Raw genomic sequence first — 27,498 nt, forward strand, 5'->3', positions numbered from 1 at the left:
CTAAATCTTAACAGACGAGCAAAGAAAAAAGGCGACAGGTTTTAAAAGCCTTGAATGCACATTTTGAATCCTGGGTGAATGTTACATATGAACAATATGTATTCAACACTAGAGTTCAGAGTGAAAACAAGACCATTGAAAGGTACATCACAACAGTAATGCAGCTAGCAGAATCATGTAAATTTGGACAGCAAAAAGATGATCTGATTGAAGATTGGCCTTAGGCGTGAGAGCAAGTCTGCTGAAAGATGAGAAACTGATGCTAAGGAAAGCGATAGACGTGTTGAAATGAGGAAGTTATGAAATGTCAGCTAGAGCATATGCATGGCAGCACAGATCAGGTGATACATTATGCTGAGAGACAGTCCAAGCCAAAAGAGCTGAGCAATCGCAGATGAAGGGCAGGATGCAAATACTGCAGAGGACAGCATTGCACAGGAAAAGAAGGATTGCCCAACATGGGGAAAGCAGTGTTTTAACTGCAAGAAGCGAAGTAATTTCGCACACAAGTGTTTGACCAGAAAAACAAGCCTATACAGATGGCCACTGGAGAGATATCAGCAGACAAATCTGATGAGGAACTATACACGACACAAGAAGTTGGTTCAGTCAACTCAATAGGCGACAAATGGTTTGTGACTGTTACGATGATGATAGCAGAGGGAGAGTATCAAGCAAAGAAGAAATGTCAGATAGACACTGGTGCATCATGCAGCATAATAAACTTCACAGAGCTGTGCGAAGTAGCTCAACATGGCAGTCCGAAAATGAAACTCTCAAAAGTAAGTTTGAAGCTATATGATGGGGCGATACTCATACCGAGAGGCAAAATTAGTCTGAGAGCCCAATGCAAAGGCAAGAAGGAAGATCTAGATTTCCAGATCATAGGTGGGACACAACAGCCACTCATCTCAGCAGAGGCCAGTCTAAAGCTTGGACTGGTAACCCTGAATGTGCCAACAGAGGTTCAGAACGTGTCAAAGCACACAAAACCAGTGACGGCAGGACAGATCCTAGAGGAGTACAGGGTTGGGTTGTGTTTACAGGGTTGGGATGTGTACCAGGACAATATCATGTCGAAGTAGATGAGAGTGTAAGACCAATTTAGCATCTGCCAAGGAGGGTTCCAGCTGCCCTCAAGTCAAGCCTAAAAGACAAGATAGAAGAACTGGAAAAGGGGAGTAATCAAAAGAGTGATAACTCCTACAGTCTGGATAAGTAGCATGATAGCAGTTAAACAACCTGGAAAGCTGCAAGTATGGTTAAACCCAAAGGATCTAAATAAATAACTGAAGCGATCTCACTACCCATGCCAACCATCGAAGGAATTTTGCTGCAACTTGCCAACGCAAAGATATTCACTACCCCAGATGCAAAGGATGGTCACTGGCAAGTGAAGTTGGATGAGAGCAGCAGCTTTCTAACTATATACTGGACCCCATTTGGCATTTCCACGGCTCCAGAAGAGTATCAACACAGACAGCATGAGGTAGCCAGTGAGCTTCCCAGAGTAGAAGCCATAGTGGATGATCTGTTAGTCTACGGATGTGAAGATACAATGAAAGAAGCCACAGCTGACCATGATCAGAATTTAATACGACTGCTAGAGCGAGCTCACCAGATTGCCCACAGCAATGTGGTTGACTCTTAAATGCCCTCTGAAATGGCCTAGCAAGCTACTCAGTTGTAACAAACCGCTACAAAGATTCAAAAAAGGAATGAAACCAGAAGGACCACCCGGCATTGACCTAGGCACCGGAAAGGACAATGGCAATTGCAGCCTTGTCGACCCTGCAAATTCCTTACTAACATCTGGGGATTAGTGCTAAAATTGGGAGAGCTGTCTCGCAGACTAGTCAAGCACAGCCTGACATAGTCATCCTCACGGAATCATGCCTCACAGATAATGTCCCAGGCTCCACCATCACCGTTCCTGGGTATGTTCTGTTCCACCAGCAAGACAGGCCCAGCAGAAGTGGGGGCACAGTGGTATACAGTCGGGAGGGAGTTGCTCTGAGAGTCCTCAACATCGACTCCGGACCCCATGAAGTCCCATGGTATTAGGTCAAACATGGGCAAGGAAGCCTCCTGCTGATTACCACGTACCGCACTCCCTCAGCTGATGAATCAGTGCTCCTCCATGTTGAACACCACTTGGAGGAAGCACTGAGGGTGGCAAGGGTGCAGAATGTACTCTGGGTGGGGGACTTCAATGTCCATCACTGAGAGTGGCTCGGTAGCACCACTACTGACCGAGCTGGTCGAGTCCTAAATGACATAGCTGCTAGACTGGGTCTGCAGCAGCTAGTGAGGGAACCAACAAGAGGGAAAAACATACTTGACTTCAATCTCACCAACCTTTCTGCCACAGATGCACCTGTCCGTGACACTATTGGTAGGAGTGACCACTGCACAGTCATTATGGAAATGAAGTCCCACCTTCACATTGAGGATACCCTCCATTGTGTTGTGTGGCATTACCACCATGCTAAATGGGATAGATTTCAAACAGATCTAGCAACTCACAGCTGAGCATCCATGAGGTGCTGTGGGCCATCAGCAGCAGCAGAATTGTACTCGAACACAATTTGTAACCTCATGGCCCAACATATCCCCCACTCTACTATTACCATCAAGCCAGGGGATCAAACCTGGATCAATGAACAGTGCAGAAGGGCATGCCAGGAGTAGCTCCAGGCGTACCTAAAAATGAGGTGTCAACCTGGTGAAGCTATAAAACAGGACAACTTGCATGCCAAACAGAATATGCAGCAAGTGATAGACAGAACTAAGCGATCCCACAACCAACGGATCAGATCTAAGCTCTGCAGTCCTGCCACATCCAGTTGTGAATGGTGGTGGACAATTAAACAACTCACTTGAGGAGGTGGCTCCAGAAATATCCCCATCCTCAATGATGGAGGAGCCCAGCACAACAGTGCAAAAGATAAGGCTGAAGCATTCACAACAATCTTCAGCCAGAAGTGCCGAGTTGATGATCCATCTCAGCCTCCTCCAGAGGTCCCCAGCATCACAGATGCCAGTCTTCAGCCAATTCAATTCACTTCACATGATATCAAGAAACGGCTGAAGGCACTGGATACTGCAAAGGCTATGGACCCTGGCAAAATTCCGGCAATTGTACTGAAGACTTGTGCTCCAGAACTTACCACGCCCCTAGCCAAGCTGTTCCAGTACAGCTACAACTCTGGCATTTACCCAGTTACGTGGAAAATTGCCCAGGTATGTCCTGTACACACAAAGCAGGACAAATCCAACCCATCAAATTACCACCCCATCAGTCTACTCTCAATCATCAGTAAAGTAATGGAAGGGGTCATCAACAATGCTATCAAGTGTCACTTGCTTAGCAATAACCTGCTCACTGATGCCCAGTTTGGGTTCTGCCAGGGCCAATCAGCTCCTGACCTCATTACAGCCTTGGTTCAAACATGGACAAAGAGCTGAATTCCTGAGGTGAGGTGAGAGTGACTGCCCTTGACATCAAGGCAGCATTTGACCAAGTATGGCATCAAGGAGCCCGAACAAAGCTGGAGTCAATGGGAATTGGGGAAAACTTTCCACTGGTTGGAGTCATACCTAGCACAAAGGAAGATGGTTGTGGTTGTTGGAGGTCAGTCATCTTAGCTCCAGGACATCACTGTAGGAGTTCCTCAGGGTAGTGTCCTCGGCCCAACCACCTTCAGCTGCTTCATCAATGACCTTCCTTCCATCATAAGGTCAGAAGTGGGGATGTTCGCTGATGATTGCACAATGTTCAGCACCATTCGCAACTCCTCAGATACTGAAGCAGTCCATGTGCAAATGCAACAAGACCTGGACAATATCCAGGCTTGAGCTGACAAGCGGCAAGTAACATTCGTGCCACACAAGTGTCGGGCAATGACCATCTCCAACAAGAGAGAATCCAACCATCGCCCCTTGATGTTCAATGGCATTACCATCACTGAATCCCCTGCTATCAACACCCTGGGGGTTACCATTGACCAGAGACTAGCCATATAAATACCGTGGCTACAAGAGCAGGTCAGAGGCTAGGAATCGAGTAACTTGCCTCCTGACTCCGCAAAGCCTGTCCACCATCTACAAGGCACAATTCAGGAATGTGATGGAATACTCTCCACTTGCCTGGATGAGTGCAGCTCCTGCAACACTGAAGAAGCTGGACACCGTCCCGCTTGATTGGCACCACATCCACAAACATTCACTCCCTCCACCACCGATGCACAGTAACAGCAGTGTGTACCATCTACAAGATGCACTGCAAGAATTCACCAAGGCTCCTTAGACAGCATCTTCCAAACCCACGACCACTACCACTTAGAAGGACAAGGGCAGCAGAAAGATGGGAACACCACCACCTGGCAGTTCCCCTTCAAGTCACTCACCATCCTGACTTGGAAATATATCACCGTTCCTTCATTGTTGCTGGGTCAAAATCCTGGAACTCCCTTCCTAACAGCACTGTGGGTGTACCTACACCACATGGACTGCAGCAGTTCAAGAAGGCAGCTCTCCACCACCTTCTCAAGGGCAACTAGGGATGGGCCCAGCCAGCGAAGCCCACATCCCGTGAATGAATTTTTAAAAAATGAATCTGAAGCTGAACAAGACAAAATTGTAACTGAAAATGCCTGAAGCCAAGTTCATATTGACAGCAAAAGGTCTTCACGCGGATCCTGACAAGGTGAGAGCTGTAGCAGCAATGCAGTGACTGACAGACGTGAAAGCAGTGCAACGATTTGTTGGATTTGTGAAATACCTAGCAAAATTTTTGTCTAATTTGTCAGCAGAGTGTGAACCAATAAGCAAGCTCATGGCCAAGGAGGTGCTGTGGTATTAGGCACAGCATTCACTAAAATCAAGCAACTAGTGTCGACAGTGCCAGTGTTGAAGTACTATGATGGCAATGATGAAGTCACCTTACAGTGTGATGCCAGCGTGTTAGGTCTGGGATCAACTCTGATGCAGCAAGGACAACCAGTCGCATTTGCATTCAAGGCACTAATGCAAACAGAACGACGCTACGCTCAGATTGAGAAAGAATGCCTGGCTATTGTTCTTGCCTGTGCGCATTTTTATCAATACATGCTTGGGAGAGACAGAGTAACTGTTGAATCTGACAGCAAGCCCCTTCAAAGCATTTTTCGCAAACCACTACTTTCTGTTCCAGAGTGAATGCAAAGAATGTTACTTCGCTTACAAAGATATCATCTGGATATGACATACAAGCAGGGAAAACAAATGTACATTGCAGACAGAGCAGCGCTCCCCATGAAGAAAGTTGAGGAGACTACAACAGAATGCGAAATCTTCCAGATTCAACATGAAGCAGCAATGAGACATAATCTGGAAGCCATCAATCCAGCAGAGACATTGACTCTGACAGACAAGCGTCTTGCTCAAATCAAGCAAACTACCCAACAAGATGCATCATTACAAGTGCTACAGGAAATGGTGAGGAAAGGATGTCCTGGGAGCATCACTTGTGGTCACGAGCATATTGGGCATACCAAGATAAATTGACAGCCCAATTAGAATATGAGAGAAAACTAGCTAGAAATATAAAAACTGATGGTAAGAGTTTCTAAAGGTTTTCAAAAAGGACAAGAGTAGATAAGGTGAATGTCAGCCCTTTAGAGAGAGAGTCTGGGGAATTAATAATGGAAAATAAGGCAACGGCGGGTGAATGGAACAGATATTTTGCATCTGTCTTCATTGTGGAGGGCACAAATAACATCCCAGAAATAATTGTAATCAGGAGGTGAAAGGGAGGGAGGAGCTTAAAACAATTACAATCACCAGGGAAAGTATACTAAGAAAATTATTAAAACTAAAAGCTGACAAGCCCCAGGTCCTGATGGGCTTTATCCTAGAGTGTTAAAAGAAGTGGCTGCTTAGATAGTTGATGTCTTGGTTTTAATTTTCCAAACTTCCCTAGATTCTGGAAAAGTCCCATCAGATTGGAAAATAGCAAATGTGACTCCTCTATTCGAGAAAAGAGGGAGACAGAGAACTGGAAACTACAGGCCGGTTAGCTTAACATCTGTCATAGGGAAACTGTTGGAATCTATCATTTAGGAGGTTATAGTGGGGCACTTAGAAAATCTCAATGTAATCAGGCAGAGTCAACATGGTTCTGTGAAAGGGAAATTATGTTTGACTAATTTATTGGAGTTCTTTGCGAAGTAACAAGCAACATAGATATAGCAGAACCAGTGGACATGCTGTACTTACCTTTCCAGAAGGCATTTGACAAGGTGCCACATCAAAGGTTACTGCGCAACATCAGAACGCATAATGTAGGAAGTACATATTAGCATGGATAGAGGATTGATTAGCTAACAGGAAATGGAGAGTAGGCATAAATGGGCCATTTTTAGGTTGGCAAGATGTGACAAGTGGAGTGCCACAGTGATCAGTGCTAGGACCTCAATCATTTACAATCTATATCAATGACTTGGATGAAGGGACCAAATGTATGGTTGCTAAATTTGCTGATAACACAAAGTTAGGTAGGAAAGTAAATTGTGAAGAGGACATAAGGAGTCTACAAAGGGAGACAGGTTAAGCGAGTGGGCAAAAATATGGCAGATAGGGTATAATGTGGGAAAACATGAACTTGTCCACTTTGGCAGGAAGAATAGAAAAGCATTATAGTATTTAAATGGAGAGAGGTTGCAGAACACAGGTACAGAGGGACATTGGTGTACTGATACATGAATCACGACAAGTTAGTATGCAGGTACAGCAAGTGATTAGGAAGGCAAGTGGAATGTGGTCATTTATTGCAAGGGGAATGGAATATAAAAGTAGGAATGTTTTGCTACAGTTGTACAGGGCGTTGGTGAGACCACATCTGGAATATGGTCTACAGTTTTGGTGTCCTTATTTAAGAAAGAATATAATTGTGTTAGAAGCAGTTTAGAGGAGATTCACTTGACTGATACCTGGAATGGGGGTGGGTGGATTATCTTACGAGGAAAGGTTGGACTGGCTGGGCCTGAATACATTGGAGTTTAGAAAATTGAGAGGTGATCTTACTGAAACATAAGATCCTGAGAGGACTTGACAGGGTAGATGCTGAAAGGATGTTTCCCCTGGTGGGAGAGACTAGAACTAGGGGACATAGTTTTAAAATAAGAGGTCTCCCATTTAAGACAGAGATGAGGAGAATTTTTTTCTCAGGGTTGTGATTCTTTGGAACTCTCTTCCCTGGAGAAGGGGGAGGGCAGAGCCATTGAATATTTTTAATGCAGAGGTAGATAGATTCTTAACTAACAAGGGAGTCAAAGGGTATTGGGGGGTAGGCAGAATGTGGAGTTAAGGCTGCAATCAGATCAGCCATGATCTTATTGAATGGCGGAGCAGGCTGGAGTGCCCGAATGGCCAAATACTGCTCCTGATTCATATGTGCGTATGTATATAATGAGTTTCAAGTTATGTTATCTGCTTTCATGACAAATTTAGAATATTCAAAACTAACTATGTATTATAACTTCAGGTGATGGACAGGTGGACTTTGAAGAGTTTGTGACGTTGCTAGGACCCAAACTGTCGTCAGCTGCTATTCCAGAAAAGTTCCATGGGACCGAATTTGATAATGTTTTTTGGAAGGTAAGGCATTAGGGGAACAACATCAACATAAATACCAGCAACATTGTGCAACTGAGAAAAATGCCCAAGCATTTAATTTGTTCTTATAGCCATGAGTTGGGATACTTTTTTTTTCCCCACGCTTGGCCTGAAATTACACTCTTGTACAAAATTCATATTTTAGCACAGGCATTTGTGGCAATAAAACAACTTTTGTCTGAAAAATATTTGCTCATTTCTACCTTCTTAGAAAGCACTATGCCAAAGCCTCAGGTGAAACAATCATTAAAGCGTGGCTATTGCATCAATGTCACTTCAGGCACTAGCTGATGTGCCACAGAGCTTTCATGTTTCCTTCAACCCCTTCTCTAGGACTGCTTTGTGGCCACTTCTTTTTCCTGAGTACATGAACACCTCAGTCAATGGCAATGTCATGCACCATGCAAGATTCTGCAGTTGTTCTGCCAACTTGCTCTGGGTCAAGTTGCAAGACCCCACCCCTATCCCGACCCCACTCCAATCTAGAAACTGCAACTACTGCTTTAGGAAACTAAGGGTATGTTATGTTATATTTCTGCTTCATTATTGTGCATCATTACATGATTTTTCTTGGTGTATTCAAGCATTTCCACAGAGGTGTCATGAACATGTTTGGAACAAGCGACCCATGGTTGGAATTTTTTGTGGAGGTGGTAGCCCCAGCCCCTGGTGTGGCGACAAGCCCACCTGCGCCAGGCTGGGAAGCGACAACCAGATTTTACGGTCATCAGGCTGTTCACTCCCTGAGTTCAAGGCTTCTGCCCACACATGGGAGGGTATCCTGCCTCCAAGAGCTACTGGTCAATCAGATGGCCGACAACACTCCAATCTCAGCAGCACCACTGGGAGTGGTGGTTACCGCTGGGACTGCAGCCAGTCCCCTCACAAAGAACTGTGATGGAGGCTGGATCCCAACGTAAGTTAGGGCAGCTTTGCCTGGCGAAGGGGTGGGGGGTCCATGATTAGGATGATGGAGGGTGACAAGGATGATAGTGATTACTATTGAGGTGCCTCTGTTGGGCACAGGATACCCGAAGAGGAGGGTCCCCACCTGAGCCTGGAGACAAGCCGACACAATTTACCATGTGACGTGGCAGTGAGAGGAGGTCCTTAAGCATACTCAATTGGCCCAAGGACAGGTAAGCCACCAAAATTCCAATGAAGATGGGTAGCCAACAGGCATAATGCCCCTCGCCATGCCACTCAATTTTATGTCCCCTGCCCCTGCCTGCCAGCCCGGTCCCAGGGGAAACATAAAATTTTGGCCCCTTTCTCCCAAGGTCCAACTTTGTGCTCTATCTTTCCCCACCTTTTCCCCACCTCCCTCCACACCCACAACCCAAAGTCTTTGATTCCTTCAAGAAAATAAGCCTATTAGCTGAACATTAAGCAAACAATAACCCTTTCTGTTGACAGAAGAAATGGCAATGCCTACAGATGTACGAAAGCAATATTGGCGCAATCAATGCCACATTGTACTGAGGGAGTATCTTGTGTCTAGTAAAATCAAGGCTGCGTGTCACTGTTGATCTCGATCTATGATGACACACAGTGAAGAGGATATCTGTTGTCTCAGTAAAGCAGTGGTGAATTATATATTTGCTGCTCTAAGTGATATCCCCTGTTGGTGCTCTGAAACCTCAGTAGTGTGGACGCTGAAGTAGCTCCATGCTGTGACAGCTCTCAGATCACATATCTGTCACACTGTAGCTACTTTTCATGCTGTTCTTTACTAGGTGGTACTGTGCATTGGGTAGTATCAATCTGCATAATCTCCTATCGTCTCAAAGGTCTTTGAGCTATTTCTGTTCCCCTTCCTCTTTCATCATGTTCAGCACGGAGAGATTTGCTCCTTTGCCTACCTGTAGTTACCTGAAAAAAAAAATTCACTGTAGGTAACACAGTTCTGCACACCCTAGCGCCTCTGCTGCTCCGACTCCAGCCTTAATTGGGAGAAATGAAATTAATATACTGTGAGAATAAAATAAATCATGAGTAACTTTACACATTCCACATTTACTGCTCAACAAACAGTAAGTAACTAGAAAAGGCATTGATGTTAGAAAAATGCATTCCCAGGAGTAATGTCGGATGCATGGAAAGAAGTTAACACACTTTACATTAAAGTCAATGGACAAAATTATGAGAGCACGATGCACATTTAGCACTTGCACCAGATACAGAAAATTAAATCCCTTGACAACGAATCCTGAACCCAAACTTGGTGCAGTTCGGGTTTAGTTGCTGAATGCTCAGATTTGACCTTGTTTAACGTGACCTAGACACTGAGGGCACATGTCATCCTCTGCTTTTAAATATGTTTGCTCTCTGCTTAGAGGTAGAAAAAAAATGCACCTGTGAGTTTATGCTGCAACGTTGCTTACATCTGGTAGCTTTCAGGTGAGCAACTGCATCACAACAAAACACTGAACGACTTTTTATTTCTGAAATGCAAAGAAAATGGTAGAAAATTATTTGCCAGGTGTCTGTCTGGTATGTATCTTTGGGGAGTGCAGAGGAGAGAGAGCTGCATCCAATTTCCAACTGAGTATGCAGTCTGGTAGCCTAATAGGTATTTATATTCAGCAATTTCTTCCAGTTTTGCAACATGGTGGTGAGAGGCACCCTCAAGATACTAATGACTGGTCATTGAATGGAAGCAGGGATGATAATTCCTGTCGAGATGCAGCAGGCAATTTGAGCATGACAACGTCTGCCATCATTAATGAGACAACCATGTTCTAATAATGTTGGTTGAGCAATAATTATTGGCTGGAACACCGAGGCGAACTCCTCTGCTCTTGTTTAATACAGTGCCAAGGAATCTGGGCCAAATTTCACTGGATTGTCAGTCTAGATTTTTGTGCTCTGGTATCTAGAGTCACAGCTGTCTGACAGAGCTACCCATTGTGACACTTTAAAGAACACCATGGTTGGTAAGCCCACAAGACACATTACCTAAAGTAAATCCTTAACCCATTTATTTTAACTCCTCATCAAGGAATCAGCTGAAGATTTACCCAGCTACATCCAGGAGATTTTTGGGTGCCAAAATTCAGCTCACTTGGACCAGCAGGTTAATGATACTTTTCACACAATCAACAACCCTCCAAAGGGCTAGCGCACCATTTAACCTCTTGTCAGATCATTGAAGAATTTAGGCAACTAAATCATGAACTAACATTTCTTTATTAACACTAATGAAAACTAATTAAATCTGAAAATATGGCAGCTATTTACAACAACTTGCATTTATAATACACACACCAACCAGGAGGTGCAAGGCTTGCCTGAACTCAGTCCTTGGTCTTCATTTGAATAATAAATGGAACAATGAAGAATGTTAAGTTTGTCCAATCATAGGCTAACAGTGGCCCACAAATGAAACTAGGCAATAACCTAAACTGAAACTGAAAGCTTGAGTAATCACTGCCAAAGCAACTGAGAGAAATAAGCACCCAGGGATAATTACAATACTTAGATAGGACAAAGGATAAACAACAAGCACATTCCAGTTACATTGCAATGCTATAGTCAATGTGCCACTTGAGAATGAGTACTCTTGATGATCCAAGTGGTAGAGTGCTTCAAGGTTCGTTACAATTTACACAAATTAAACAAACATCAATGAAGCCACTGGGGAAAAGAAAAGTCTATGTTAGAAAACCCAATAACAAGAAGTACAGCATTTTGTTTCAAATGGAAGCAGGTCTGTTCTGGATGCTAGAGTTAGTCAACATGTGACAATAAATATCACGAACATTATGATGATGGATGGTTCATCAGAACTCTCAAAAGAGATTTAGTGATCAATGTAAGCGGAAGAATGTTGTAGTCAGTAAACCCATAAACTTGACGAGTGATATTACCTAAACTAACATAGAAACTAGGAGCAGGAGTAGGCCATTCGGCCCTTCGAGCCTGCTCCACCATTCAATATGATCATGGCTGATCCTCTATCTCAACGCCGTACTCCTATGCTCTCCCCGCACCCCTTGATGCCTTCAGAGTCCAGAAATCTATCTATTTCCTTCTTAAATATATTCAGTGACTTGGACTCCACAGCCTTCTGTGATAGAGAATTCCACAGGTTTACCACTCTCTGAGTGAAGAAGTTTCTCTTCATCTCAGTCCTAAATGGTCTACCCCATATCCTGAGACTGTGACCCCTTGTTCTAGACCCCCCAGTCAGAGGAAACATCATCCCTGCATCGTCTGTCCAACACTGTCAGAATTTTATAAGTTTCAATGAGATTTCCTCTCATTCTTCTAAACTCCAGTGAATACAAACCTAGTTGGCCTAATATCTCCTCATACGACAATCCTGCCATCCCAGGAATCAGCCTGGTGAACCTTCGCTGCACTCCCTCTATGGCAAATATATCCTTTCTTAGATAAGAAAACCAAAACTGCACACAATACTCCAGGTGCGGTCTCAGCAAGGCCCTGTACAGCTGCAGTAAGATATCCTTGCTCCTGTATCAAGTCCTCTCGCAATGAAGGCCAACATACCACTTGCCTTCTTAACTGCTTGCTGTACCAGCATGCTTGCTTTCAGTGATGGATGTACAAGGACACCCAGGTCCCTTTGCACATCGACATTTCCCAGTCTATCACCATTTAAATAGTACTCTGCCATTCTGTTCGTCCTCCCAAAGTGGATAACTTCACACTCATCCACATTATACTGCATCTGCCATATATTTACCCACTCACTCAACCTGTCAATCACCTTGAAGCCTCTTAACACCCTCCTCATCGCTCACATTCCCACCACGTTTCGTGTCATCAGCAAATTTGGAAGTATATTTGGTTCCTTCATCCAAATCATTGATATATATATATTGTGAATAGCTGGGGCCCAAGCACTGATCCCTGCGGTACCCCACTAGTCACTGTCTGCCATCCCAAAAAGACACATTTATTCCTACTCTCTGTTTCCTGTCTGCTAACCAATTCTCAATTCACGCCAATATATTACCCCCAATACCATGTGCTTTAATTTTACACACTAACCTCTTATGTGGGACTTTATCAAAAGCTTTCTGAAAATCCAAATACACCACATCTACTGGTTCTCCCTTAACTAGGACCAGATCAATTGTTAATCCCTTCACCCTGGCTTCTTCTCAAAGATCCTTCTGGGGATTTGCCATTCACATCTAGCAGATTATTGAATACCTGAATTTGGCATACTTGTACTACATTACCCAGTCTACATTATATTCTTTACACAGCCAACCACCCTTCAGATGGCCAGTGCACCAGTGAATGAATGAATTAACAAAAGAAAATGCTGGAAAAACTCAGCAGGTCTAACAGCATCTGTGGAGAGACAAACAGAGTTAACGTTTCGAGTCCGTATGACTTCTTCGGAGCTAATCAGCGTGCTTAGTTTTGGTTAAATTTTAATTTATAGCTGGCAAGTCAACAGCTTGGGTAACATTCAGATACATTAAAACTCTAATGTATTCAGGTTGTTGTTCATAAATTCCAGATCCAGCATTGATTCCTGCATCTTACACAACCTTATTCCTTGAGTTGATGATGTTGTCTCCCTCTAGGATGCTTGTATTTTCCTCCAGAACGTCAATATGAAGGATCTCTATCTGTTGTCATTGTGTTTGTTCCTTCTTCCAATGTTGTTCTTTCTATGTACATGTAATCTTGCTGCTGTTCTCAGAACCTAACTGTGACATACAAGTGATACACTGGTACTAAACTTCACACCTTGGAAATCCAATTTCACAAATTATTTCTTACTCCATTTTTGGAATTTTCTCCAGATTTATCCAAGTGCCTCTGAACTAATGTGTTTCTATCTCCCTCTCTTCAAAGCCTTCTCTCTGACTTTCTGAAACTGTATGACTATTTTAAAATACTGGAAAAGAAAAATTATGCAATGATCCTATTGCACTGGTCAGGGAAATTTCTTCAAATTGTGCTCCTTATTTTAGGCACAAGCAGGGATGTTTTAAAATGTTTTCAAACAAAGCTTTTAATTTATTAAAGAACTGACCAGTGTACACCAATGAAACTATTAAATGGTTCAATGTAACTTTTCACAGTCATTTCCGGTGTAGTAACTGAAGGTATAGCCTTTCCTACTGCCTATCAGGGGGTCACGTGATTGTTCTTAGCGGCCCCAATCAATGAGCCCTAGGCACAGGTAATCCAGCGGTGGCCGGGCCTTCTTGTAGAGGACCTGGTTCAAGCATGTAGCACCTGAAAAGCTCTCTATAATAAAGTTATCTGTTTCTAATTGAAACCTGTCCAGTACATCAAGCCATTACATTTGGCGACAAGGATGGAATAGCTCTGATCCTGCACCTCACCTTGTGAACATGAGTACATCAAATCTTAAGAAAAAAGAAAAGAATACTCACCAGTCATGCCACTCTTTGGCAGAATCGATCCTGACGACACGACTATGGAAGACTGGAGCCAGTATGTAGATCGCCTTGGTTTTTATTTCCTAGCAAATGAAATTACCGTGGAGGAGAAGCAGAAAGCAATCCTTTTGAGCGTATGTGGTGGCAAGACATACAATCTCATCCAAGGTCTGATGGCCCTGAAAACGCACAATTCTAAGCCCTTTAATGAATTAGTTGACCATGTGAAAACGCATTTTCAGCCATAATAATGCAGAGGTTTAAGTTTAATTCCAGAGTTAGGGCCCTGGGAGAGTCCATCACAACTTGTACAGCAAAGCTGAAGCAGCTGACTGAGCACTGCGCATTCAGAGACACAATGATATGCTGCGGGACCGATTAGTTTGTTAGGTAGATACGGGAACCTCAACCACAGTGGTGGGAGAGCACACATTTAAATACCTAAATAAAGGTACCCAGCTACTGAAACTGGCTCAATTGAAAACAAACACTGGAGAATCCATACAGTTAAAGAGTGTTGCCACAGTACCTGTGTCCTATAGGCTACAGACAGCCCAACTTCCAGTCATCATAGTGACAGGCGAAGGACCTAATCTTCTGGACCGAGACTGGGTACAAAAAATCAAGCTTGACTGGCCTGAAATATTTCACATGAGAACAAGAGGAGTTCCTCAACAGCTAAGGAAATACGACGGTGTATTTCGTGACGAATTAGGGAAGTTAAAAGGCTTGCAAGCAAAAATATATATGGATTCTCAGGCGACACCCCATCTAAGGCCAGACCTATGCCTTGTTCCTTAAAGGAGAAGGTGGATGCAGAACTGTGCCAGTTAGAAAAGCTGGGCATCATCCAATCAGTCCAATTTTCAGAATGAGCAGCACCATAGTCCCAGTGAAAAGCTGCATCAATGTTTTGATCATGGCTGCCCCCAATTTTTTGACAATGAAAGTCGAAGGTTTGGGGAAGAATTTCCATGCACGATCTCCCCCACCCCGTCCACGAAGATATGTGGCAAACTGACTCGAAACAACGTCCGAGAGGCTAAAGTGCCTGTCTAAAGACAGCAGGAGACATCGCTGCAGAAACAGTATTCCTACTTCCGGGTTGCAATTGGCAGAAATTATTTCCACATTTCCATTGATGCTAATCAGGGGTTTAATGCCTGTTTTAGGACCCAGTGCTAATTTCAGCAAAAATTGGGCAGACAATGCCGAAGAATGGATTAAGATTTTGTTTTATTATTTACCTTTATGTGCAACAGTGGGTCACCTACACCACCCTCACAAGCTGCTCCCTGTTATATTTATAATGATTTTTACATGCATTCCTCTTTTGTGTTATTCAACAATGGGAAGTGCGACCTAATGACTGGGAGCAGAATCTTACCAACCTAGTCCTGGGCACAACTCTGTGGCCATTTTTAGGATTGTTAGCCAACTCCCTGCACAGCAGCACAGCACACCCAACAGTTGCTCTTTACCAGAGCAAACCTATTAACAACCCGCTTTCAGGCTCTCCGACCAGGGAGGGAGGGTGGATGGCGTGTCCATTCTGTTAAAGCGAGGATTTCTGTTTAAAGGGACTACCGCATGGTTCAGAAAAGCTCACCAGCACTTGGATTTTTGAGGCTGCAGCAGCCACAGGAATGGAAAGGGGACCTGGGAAGGACCCCAGGTCTATCACTCTTACCTGGAAGTCCTGCTGCGGGATTTGATGGACTGCAGTGAGATGAGCTCTCCGAAGGACAGGAGGAAGATCCTCCAACTGGAGAATGTGCACCAAGATGATCCAGAACCTCAGGAGGGCATGACAGGTGAGTGCCATACCAATTTCAGGTACAACAATTTCACTACACTCTGACTTGCCCAGCATGGCACTTTTCAACTGAACTAACCATGCAGCTGCACTCATTCCTCTCTCTCCAGGTGCCTCACAACCCCATCTGAAGAGTCAATACTCACAGTCACCCTCAGCCTCAAGGTGTCTCACACCCATATATCACAGTCACCCTCCAAAAGTGGTGCCCTTCCTTCCTCTCCACCAAGCCCTTACTCATTCCTCACTGCTTTCTCTCTTTGCAGGGGGGGGAAAAAACACACAACTTGGCGAGAGGCAGACAACCAGGCCACGTTGGGGGTGTGGCCTTCCAGTGACAGGCATCTTGGTGGCCCCTTGTGATGCATGTCCAGCTTCTCCATTGGGAAGGAAGTCTTGTTCTAGGAGGCTGCAGATGTCAACAATGACCTGCAGTGAAAGCCTGAGGTGCTGGTGCTCAGACATGTTGAGAGAGCTGATCCTTTGAGTGTCTCGCCACCTTCCAGCTGGATTTTGTTGTCCTGTGGAGTGGCATGTGGCTGAGGAGAAGGCAGCTGATGCTGCTGTTTGTGTTGTTCCTGCTGCTGCTGGAACAGTTGGTGGTGGCATGGCCTCTCTTCTTGCCCCCCGGTAGAGGTGAACGGGGGAGCTGCATAAGCTGCTTCTATGCCGTGCTGAAGGCTGGTAGCAGGGCAGTGCAGCTTAAGGTGTTTGCCTATTCCCTTACCCGTGTTAAAGCTTTTTTACACCGCGTCGGCCATTGTGTGAGCAGTTGTTTGCTTATCGGCACTTTCTTTCCCCTCTCTTTCCCCCCAAGGAGATGTCAGCCATGACAGAACAGAGACCTCAACACGTTTTAACAGGGAGATGGCACCCAAGTCTCTGGAAGTGGATTCCTTTCATTTGTCCTGGCCATGGACATTTCATTTTCTTTCTTTAAGCACCTTTCTGACAGGTGTGAGAAGTGATGCCAGGAGTGGTTGCTGAAGCACAGCCCGAACAGAGAGATTATCCTGGAAATGTCCGAATCTCGCTCCAGAGCTGCAATAACCGCTCTGTTCAATTTTGAAATGTTCACCGATTTTGTCTGCCAGTTTTGAGTTGATTCCTTTTTCTCTTAAATGAGGATTGTCTCTTTTTAAAATTTTCAATACATGTCTTGTTTTGCTCAGAGGCTCCCCCTGTCGGTCATGTACAGGTATCACAATTTGCTGCGCAGTAACTGCACAAACCAATACTGCCCTCGTATTACTGGAACCTATCTAATTGACTTCCATGGAAAAGCATGTTCATTGTTCACGATCTTGCCGTTTGTGAGGTTTCGCGGGAACATAACCCTCATGAATGGCGGCACTTTACTGTAATTTGTTTCCCGTGAGGGAGGGGGTGGAGAACTTATCTGATCTTTATCTTCATTCTCTGCCTGCCACTAACCCCTCAACTGACATCAGGCCACCATCATATAAGGAGTTATGGAACACAATCACATCCTATTATTCCATGGTACCATATTTAGACACATTATTTGTCTGTGGTGCTATAGTAGCACTTCTAAGTAAGCAGCACAACGATATGGTGTTCAAGAATAACATTAATCCAATCATTGTTACTGTTTTTGTCCAGATGTAGAGTATAAACCTTGCCTTGGTTTAGGGTTATTATGATCCCTATTATAATGGTCTTTGGCACAATAAAGCACTTTCTGTAATGAAAATATGAATTCAGTTTAAGTGCCAGAAATTATTCATTAGTATAGAAATGTTGCAGTGGCCAAAATGTCCAGACAAACAGAAAAAGGCAAGAGACTCAACAAAGGTTCCAATTCATGTTACACTTAAGTAACTATCAGCTAATCACAGAGTGCCATTGGAAGAGACAAGTTATAATTGTTGTTGCTACCATAATGGATGTAATTATATTACGATGACACTACTCCTGGGATTATCAACTTTACATATTTGGTTTGTCCCGCAGTGCGATATGCAGAGAATGACGGTAGAAGAGCTGAAGAGACTCCTTTATGAGGCATTCTGTGAACATTTGTCAATGAAGGACATAGAAAATATAATCATGACAGAAGAAGCAGGCCACGTTGTAAACCCAGATGAATGTCCTGTTGACATTGACAGTAAGTCCAGTATGATACTGCACAATCTGTTTCTGGCTTCCAGTAAATCGCTGCCACAGTCACAAATCCACCAAGTGCAACTGAATGAATGTCACACTCTCTGATAAGATGTGATAAATGGATGAATATCTTTCCAAGTATTTTCTCTTTTTGAAATGCTCAGCAGGTCTGGAAGCATCTGTAGAGAGTGAAACAGGGTTCATGGTCTGGATTTTAACAGCTGACCCACCAGGAATGGGGGCTCAGTAAGGCTTGGGGAGCCTGGCATTGGGGTTGCCCACACACTGTGAAGTTTTAACTCCACCATGTGCATGTGATGCTACCAACTGGTTCCCTGCCCAGAAGCCAGCCTGACTGACAGGCTTCCAGTTCTGACGAAAGGTCAGCAACCTGAAACAGTGGCCAAAATTTTCCGTTAGGTGAGCGGACAGAGCTGAAGCTGACGTGGGCCGCGCCGCCATTTTGCGTGGGCAGGCCAATTAAGACCCACCCAGTGCATTTCCCACTCCCATGGAGAGCGGGAGTCTTAAATTTGCAGCTGGCGTGTACAGACCGCCGGGTCCAATGACGACCCAGCAGTCTGTATATAAAAAAAGGCCAGGCAGCCTCCTTTAGGCTGTTCACAATAGCCAACTACAGGTGGCACTGCAGGGGGTCTGCACAGCAGACCAATGTAGAGGGAAGGCCAGAGGAGGAGGGCAGGCTGCAGGGTGTGGGCCAGGAGAAGGGCAGGCTGCAGGGTAGGCCATCGGGGGAGCCAATGTGCCCCTCGCTTTTCCAATGACTGCCTTGCCGCCTTTGTGGAGGAGGTGGCAGCACGGCGGGAGGTGCTGTTTCCCCAGGATGGGAGGAGGAGATCCCCCCACATGACGAAGTGTGCCTGGGAGTTGGTGGCGGAGATGGTGAGCTCCCGTAACGTGGTGCGGCGCACCTGGATCCAGTGTCAGAAGTGCTACAACAATTTGTTGCGCTCTGGAAGGGTGAGTACCATGTTGGCCTTGGGCATTTAATCCAGCAGGTAGCCTTAGCATTTGAGGGCCTCCCCCCTCCCCCCCGCCAAGTCTTAGTGTCGTGACTGCGTTGACTCATGTTGGGCATTTGTCTCACGCTGGGTGGGCAAGCAGATAGTGACCATGCCTTAGTGGTTCATGAGAAGATGGGTTCTCCCCGCACCATGTGTTGGTTTTAGTCACGCATGACTAGTCTGGGGGCAACCTGCAGGAGATGCAGCTAGGCGCATACTTAGAACTCCAACACATGTTCTATTCACGGTGATGAGATGGTGGAAGGGGAGCCTCAACGTCTTGTGGCCAAGAGCCATCTGGTGCCCTCGGCACCGCACCTAGAGCCTCCTTGCCATGGGAGCTAAGACCGTGTGTTTCTCAAAGTGATGGACGCAGAATGTGTCCAAGGTGGCCGTTGGGGTTTGGTGGGGGGTTGGGTTGGGAGCAGCCGTTCTATATTTTTATGACCAGTCACCAGTAGCGTGGACAAGAGGCACTGGAGGCCTCAGATGGGCCACTGTGGTTGGGGTACGGCGTATGCGTGCAGAGTACATGAGCGATCAGCCCCAATAAATGGTCTTCTCTGTTTTGCAGGAGAAAAATGCGTATAATGCACACGAACGTTCGCGCACTGGAGGCAGCCAGGTCCAGCTCGTCATCTTGACCCGTTTTGAACAGGAGGCCCTGGAGCTAGAAATGCGCCATGCACCCAGATCCACAGGTGTCAGTGAGGCTGGGGTGGAGCAGCCAGGTATTTGAGGCCCACAGTCCCATCTGCTCTGTCTTCCCACCATCCAAAGCACTGATGATTGTTGGAATCGTTAATGCAGCAACACTGCTCATTCACAGACTGATAGAGTGATAGATGTGTGGGTCATAGAAAAAGGTCCCTCAGCCCTTCAAAGATGCGTGTCTCTAGCACCTTCCAAAGTCACCTTGTCCCGTTTCTGACAACTATCCCCATGGCCTTGTATGCCATGGTATCGCAACTGCACATCCAAATACTTATTACATCTTAGAAGGGTTTCTGCCTCCACCACCCTTTCAGCCAGTGCGTCCCACATTACTCTGTGCAAAAGTTCCTCATCACCTCACCTGTCAACCTCATGCCCCTTACCTTAAATAAATACCACCAGGTTAGTCATCCCTCCGCCAAGGGGAAATGTTGCTTTCTGTCCACCCGATCTCTGCCCCTCATAATGTTATAAAGCTCAATAATGTGACCCATCGATCTCCTGTGCTCCACGGCAAATATCCCCAGTCTATGCTGTTTCCTCATAACTCAAACTCTCCAGGCCAGCATGCATCCTGGTCACGAAGCTCTGCACTCTCTCCACTCCAATCACATCCATCCCATGAAGCGCTGATCACAACTGAACGCAGAAGTGTAGCTGTGACCTCGACAGCGTTTTCTGCACTTGCAACATGACCTCCTGTTCCTATGTTCTATTCCTCGGCTAATAAAGGCAAGTATCGCTTTTACCTTCTTAAACGTCTTATTTTCCTGTTCCACTACCTTAACGGGCCTGTCAACATGCCCAGCAAGGTCCCTCTAGTCTTCCTTACTTTCCACGGTCCTACCATTCCTCATGTATTCCCGTACCTTGTTTGTCCTGCCCAAGTGCATCACCTCACACTTATCCACATAACGTTCCATTTGGCATTCATTAGGCCATCTGACCAGCCCGTCTGCATCAGCCTGTAATGTTTGGGCCTCCTCCTGACTATTAGCCACCCCACCAATGTTCGTCTCCTTAGGTTCTGGAAGGCTGAGCGCATTATGAGCATTGTGTGCACGCTAACTGATCCACTGTCCTTGTTGTTAATTTCAGCATCATCAGAGCATGGCCGCCAGGAGCAATTTCAGATGTCCCCTCTCACAGCTGAGGGGCCTGAACTGTCACCTGCGTCACACCATTTCAGTGAGGCAGGCACCAGCGCAGAGACTAGCACATCGGTGGGAATTTTTACATTGGCTAGTGTCCCGGGGCACATTGGAGAGGGCACTTCACAATCGCTGGAGGAGCTGGCAGAGACAGAGAGTGCCGATGGCACCAGCAGCTGGAGGACTGCAGGGGACCGGGCACATGCTGAGTCGGGCCGTGATGATGAGTCTCTGGAGTCGTCTGCCACGCAGGAAATGCGGCCAGGTGTGTGGGAGCATCTGGCAGGATTGCATGAGAGTATGCTTCGCTTGGTCTCCGTGTTGGAGAAATCCACATGGAGCGTCAGTGATGCCATGAGCCTCATGTCAGAACGTCATGCTTCCTCCATGGAGAGATTGGTGACTCTCCTGGAGAGGGGCTTCCAGCAGAATAACCAGCTTCTCCTGGGGATATGTTTGGACCTGCAAGCCCTCACAGCGCCAGTGGTCACAGCTGGTCATTGGCAATGTGGGAGATGGTCTGGGCACTAAGTGTCCCAGCTCGGTGCCCATCCATCTACAGTGAGCAGGGAGGTCCGAAGCGACCTCACGACAGTGTAGCAGCTGCCTGTTGCTTCTATGGGCTTCTCCCAGGGCGCTCCGGATGAGGGCGGCAGCTCCTCTGCTGCTCTGCCAGTGACCATTTCATCCGGTGAGGCTGCAGCGACTGGGGAGATGCCAGCTGTGGAACAGGCGGGGCCAGCACAGGCTCCACGGGCCAGAGGATGTCTGCCAAGGTCATTGAGGCCAACAGGACAGCAGAGTCAGCAGGCTGTCTGAGAAGCCACTCCCAGCGATGGGACAGCACCAAGACGTAGCACCCGGAAATGTAAGCATAAGGCACCTTAGGCACACCACAGGGTTTCTCACTGGTACTTTTGTGTTGGCCCTAGGTTAGGGAATTTTTATTTTTTGACGTTGTAACAACGTTTGGAATTAATTTTGTTAGATCATATGATGGATCAAAATAAAATCCACGTGTTACCATGGCTGAGGGTAGCTTCTTTGTGCTGCATCTGTATGTTTCACGGACATACCATGAGTGTTTGAGTGGACATTGAGGTTTATGTACTAAGTCCTTAGTTGCAGCTGATGAAGTGGCAGATGTAGCACTTAAGTGCCATGTATGTTAGTGCCAGGCAATGCTGGTCCTCCAGATCCATTTGTGTGGAGCTAGCTGAAGGTTCATTGGATTAAAGTCTGCCGAGTGTCCCTGCCTCCTTGGTGTAGTTCCGGGTCAGCGTTCAGCCCCTCATCATTTCCCTGTGCTTCCTCATCCTCCGATGGACTCATGATGTGCAGCTGCATCCACTACATCAAGGTCTTCATCGTCCACAGCGTCCCCCCTTTCCAGCGCAAGATTGTGGAGAGCGCAGCATGCTACCACTATCACGGAGACACGATCTGGGGGGTATTGGAGTGCGCCACCTGAGCGGTCCAGGCATCGAAAGCGCATCTTGAGAAGACCGATGGCTCTCTCCACCACAGTCCTTGTGGAGACGTGGCTCCTATTGTACCACTGCTCAGCTTCTGTTCTTGGATGGCAGAGAGGCGTCATGAGCCACCTTTTGAGGGGATAGCCCTTGTCACCCAGCAGCCATCATCCAGCCGGGCTGGAGCACTGAAGAGCCCTGGCACCTGGGAGTGTCTGAGGATGTAGGCATCGTGGGAGCTGCCTGGGTACCTTGCACAGACTTGTAGAATCAGCATCCTGTGATCACATACTATCTGCACGTTGATGGAGTGGAAGCCCTTCCTGTTGACGAAGGCACCGGGCTCACCTGCTGATGCCTTGGTGGCCACATGTGTACAGTCTATAGCACCCTGGACGCAGGAGAAGCCAGCAATGGCCGCGAAGCTTCTGGCTCGCTCTGTCTGGCTGGCCTCGTCCCAGCGGAAGCGGATGAAGGTCAATGCATGCCTGAACAGAGCGTCTGTGGACAGCTGATTGGGAGACACCGCAAAGATCACCCATCGAGCCCTGGAAGGAGCCAGAGGCATAGAAGCTGAGGGCAACTGTGACCTTCAGAGCCGCTGACTTGGGGTGTCCGCCCACACAGTTAGGGGAGATCTCAGGGCCAGTCATCTGACAGATATAGTTGACTGTCTCCCTTGATAGTCGGAGCCTCCTTCGGCACTGCACCTCAGTCATATCGAGATAGCTGCTTCTCCGCGTGTATACCCTGGCAGCAGGACAGTGGTGTCTTCTGCGGCCCCTTCCACCTTGGACAACCTCTTGGCCCTGCGCCCTTGTGCCTGCGCCTGTATTCCCAAAGGTGGCTCCCCTGGAGGCTGATTGTGCATTCCCGGCCTCCTCCTTATTCTAGCCCTCCTTTCCTCCACAGAGGAGCTGCCTCCAGTGGACATGTCAGAACCCATACCCAGGCTAAAGGGAGGCCTCCGGAAAGCTGCAGGCCTGATAAAGATTACTAATTGCAGACTGGTGAGCTGAAGGTTCAAAATACACAGAAAGCTGCTGGAATTCGTTCTGAGCTGCTGCAGATCACACAGGCACGTTTAAAACACTTTCTGCAATAAATACTTCATAGACCAGATTGACAACCCCACTGAGCCCCCTTATCCCGCCCGTGGATGAGTTTTGTTAAAAAGTCGCTTACCCGCCTGCCCTTTTTGCCCGTGAGCCGAGCTGAAGATCGCACGGGCACCTGAAAATCGGCGTTGATTACCGAGTTAAGGGCCTTAACTAGCCCTTTGATTAATGGCGAACGCGCGTCGCACTTCATCGCGCGCCCAACGAAATATCGCAATGGCGTACGGTGACGTCGGAACGCTCGCCTGACGTCACCTCGCTTCATTTTACGCGCTGACATGCGGGGCCCGCCCCCGACACGTCTCCCTGAAAATTCTGCCCAGTAATTCTATTTCTCTGTCCATAGATTCTGCCAGATCTGCTGAGTATTTCTAGCGTTTTCTGCTTTTATTTCAGATTTACCAGCGTTTGCAATGTTTTGCTTTGGAATATTTTCCAAATGATTTTGAGTCCCACGTAAAACAACTGGATTGGGTAATTGCTCAATAAAGAATGGAAAATAATAAACCAAAAGTCTTCCCTTGTCACATCTTAAAATTGTGTTTCCTTAGTTCTTCTAGGTATTTTCCAAACCCTGTGGCATGTGGGGAGTAATTGGCTGTCTAGGCTTCTCCTCCTGCCATAGCTGAGCTAGAAACTATACAGTTTCTAATGTAGACTGTATTCTAATTCAGACTGTAATGACTCCCACTCTGATTTGTCACCCCTCAATATGGTGAACCACATTCTGCTTGTCAGTTCACCCTCAGGCATGATTTGAGGTCAGCATGTGAAGTATTACAAGGCTATGCCCGCTCCTTACCAGCCTGTATTGAGATGTTGCGCCACCACATCACTCTGAATAAGTAGGCTTTAAGGTAAAATATCATTTCAAGAACAGTCTACTGTTACTGCATGCTTGTCCTAACAGTAGGAGACATCATTGTAGGAAGGAAAACAAAAAATGCTGGAAAAATTCAGCAGGACCGGCAGCATCTGTGGAGAAGGAAACAGAGTCAACGCCTCAAGTCCAAGTGACTCTTCTTCAGAGCTGCTGATGCTGTGAAGAAGAGTCATACGGACTTGAGGCATTGACTCTGTTTCTCTCTCCACAGATGCTGCCAGACCTGCTGAGTTTTTCCAGCATTTTCCGTTTTTATTTCAGATTTCCAGCATCTGCAGCATTTTGCTTTTATCATTGTAGAAATTCTTACTTGTGGGCTGGAATTGGTCTAAATTTTTTCCACATTTTCCACTGATGCTGAATAGACAGTAGAAATTTCTTATGAACCCCCAAGAACAAAGTGAGTGAAATTAACAGAATGCTCGACATCTCCTTTACAACATCAAGGAAAATTAGAGCATTTGATGGAAGAATTGAGTTACATTCTGCTCTCACTCAATTTTAAATCCAATTGTGCTTGAAAACTTCTTAACTTTGAAGAGTCGGTTAGTAAATAACTTTCTGAAATGATTACAAACTTATTAGGTATCATAATTAGATGTAATTTTCTACTTTCATCAAAATAAATGGTCATTAATATTCAGAGGAGTGGAAACAAAGGCCACTAGAACACCAAAAAAAAAACTGAAAATGATCCTTAGGCAGTCTTTAATGATGCAAATCCTCAACATCTGTGAGATCAACTCTTCACTGTCTTAGACTTTACATGTAATACATATTTACAAGGTTACAATGAATGTTTTTAATTAAGCACTATCTTTTCTTCTTGTGGAGTTTGTGGTATGGAATGGACATTTATTGCTCCCAGAGCAAGTGATCATCCCTCTGGCGACAGGGTAGTATTGACTCTGGAATTACCCCATCATTTGAAATTTAAAACATTCTGAGTACATTTGAATTTTTTAACATATGAATTGCTAATATATGTGTGCCATTATATATTAGTTAACAAATATGCATAGTTGTCCTTGTATGCAATAGACATTTAAAACATACTTGAGTTCCAAGTGGAAAGACACAATTTTTAACTGGCATTTGAACTTATTTGCTCTCACTGGACAGGTTTCCTCACTTCCCAACTGGGCCACTAGATATAGCCCTGAGCAAAATGAAGTGGTGTTGTTTTCAAGTGAATTCAGAGATCAACAATTTTTGTTTTTTATCTGCAGCATGCTCAACACAGCAGATCAAACAGACGTGTGTAAGAAAGAGTCTCATCTGTGCGTTCGCTGTAGCTTTCATCATCAGTGTAATGCTCATAGCAGCAAATCAGGTGCTGAGAAGTGGGATGAAATAAGAGCACAACAGCCTCAAATCAGCCTACACCTGGACAATTCTGAGAAACTGATAGCAGCCCAATTGCATAGTAGTCCTATTGATTTTGGAGTCCCCGAAGGAACATCCAGCCTATACAGGAATACAGGAAATTAGATGCATGATAATGCATGGATTTTCAAATGCACGGTGATGTGACAACTTTTATTTTGTGAAACATTTACAATGTTGATGAACAGCACCCAAAAGGATATCACCAAGTGCACTACTGGCAGATGAAATCTACAGTATGCATGACACTATTGAGTAGGCATAAACCTATAGTGAAGACTGGAGGAGCTCCTATCTTGGCAGAGTGAATCCAAACATGTTTGTGTAAAGAGAGAGAAAAAAAAAACAGACTGGTGAGTGAAAGGGTTCTGGATATTGTATGCTCATTTCCTCCTTAGAAAAACAGTTATCTTGCCAGTTGATTTTTGGTCAGAATCTGAATTTTCCATAGACATCAAACAAATGCACATCCTGCCTATTCTGTGACTGTTTTTCAACAAAAAATCAACAGTCACTATCTTGTTAGTTCAAAAATGAATTTCCACACTTTAATTTGCATTACACAACTTAACGTATTACAATTTGATACCATATACAAACCATTAAAGTACATGGTTAATATCTTAGTATTGCACAAATATCATTTTTAAAATGTAAATAGCTAATGTAGGGTAATACGGCCAGTTACAGGTAGAAACTAAACCTGTACAGATTTGAGTTTTAAATAGAATCAGTGTAACCCTTTGTAATTATCTTATATTTACTCACAATTTCAGAAAGTGTATAAAGAACTCTTGCACCAACTACTGGATATCAGCATGAAATATAATGGTTTTTAAAGCAATATAACAGATATACTTCCTAGAATGGAAAGGAGCAAAAATACAGGTTTATCCAAATCTATCTGGTTTGATGGAAAAAAAATTGACCTTTTCCTATTCAAGCCTTGTGCTTAGTTTTCTAATGACAAGTATGAAAACACCTGAAGCCAAGTTTTCACTCTGTCGTCACGTTTAAGGAGGAAATTAATGGCAATGTTAGAGGTTTGGATTCATTCTCAATTTGTCAGAATGCTGTTTTCATGTCCCTAGTCAACAGTTTTAAAGCACTTTTACTTTTTTAGCAAAATACATTGAGGAAATCTAGCTTGTTGTTTTATTAAAATTGCACAGATATATTTTTGCATAGTTTACTATAGTAACTTTTATTCATTTATGGAGGATAGAAAAACATGTTTATGAGGTACAGGGCAATGACATTTCCAGCACTGGATTTTATTGCCACTGTTGATGGTGTTTGCTATGTGAACATGAGAAAACGTTAGAGGAAACCAAACCAAATTGTTGGAGGTTTCAGGGTCCTAACGACTTCTAAGAAGAGAAAGGATTCTTTTTCTTATTAAATTTAATACACTTGATAGGAAAATATAGCCTGCATTGGAAGATGGTTGACAGCCAGCCAGTGTCAGTTCTTTGGGATGTATTCAATCACATTCTGTGGTATTATTATAAGCTTTCTTACAATGATATGATATGAGTTAAGCGTGAGATATTAACCTTTACTTCCTCCAACACAATGAACCATGAACAATCGATTGTCACCCAAGTGGGTAGAAATTACAGAGATGGCGGGGTAAGAAAGGGTTTTAGGACAGAACAGACAAAATTTATATTTACAAAATGCTTTTTTATTTTCTATCTCAACAAGACATCAAATATTTATTAAATTTGAAAGCAAAACATAAACACTTTAATTCTA

General features: G+C 45.0%; 1 protein-coding gene across 1 annotated transcript in view; it reads left to right on the plus strand.

Annotated features, from left to right (window-relative positions):
- Positions 1-26,027, plus strand: part of cabp7a (calcium binding protein 7a) — a 70,139-nt gene extending 44,112 nt beyond the window's left edge. Inside the window, exons 3-5 of the mRNA XM_078554098.1 lie at positions 7,526-7,638; positions 17,839-17,992; positions 25,584-26,027. Of these exons, the coding sequence (XP_078410224.1) occupies positions 7,526-7,638; positions 17,839-17,992; positions 25,584-25,711 (395 nt within the window). The 3' untranslated portion in view covers positions 25,712-26,027. The remainder of the gene's footprint in view (positions 1-7,525; positions 7,639-17,838; positions 17,993-25,583) is intronic.
- The last annotated feature ends 1,471 nt before the right edge of the window (positions 26,028-27,498 follow it).

Source organism: Cetorhinus maximus, chromosome 12 (assembly GCF_964194155.1).
Source record: "Cetorhinus maximus chromosome 12, sCetMax3.hap1.1, whole genome shotgun sequence".
Taxonomy (NCBI): domain Eukaryota; kingdom Metazoa; phylum Chordata; class Chondrichthyes; order Lamniformes; family Cetorhinidae; genus Cetorhinus; species Cetorhinus maximus.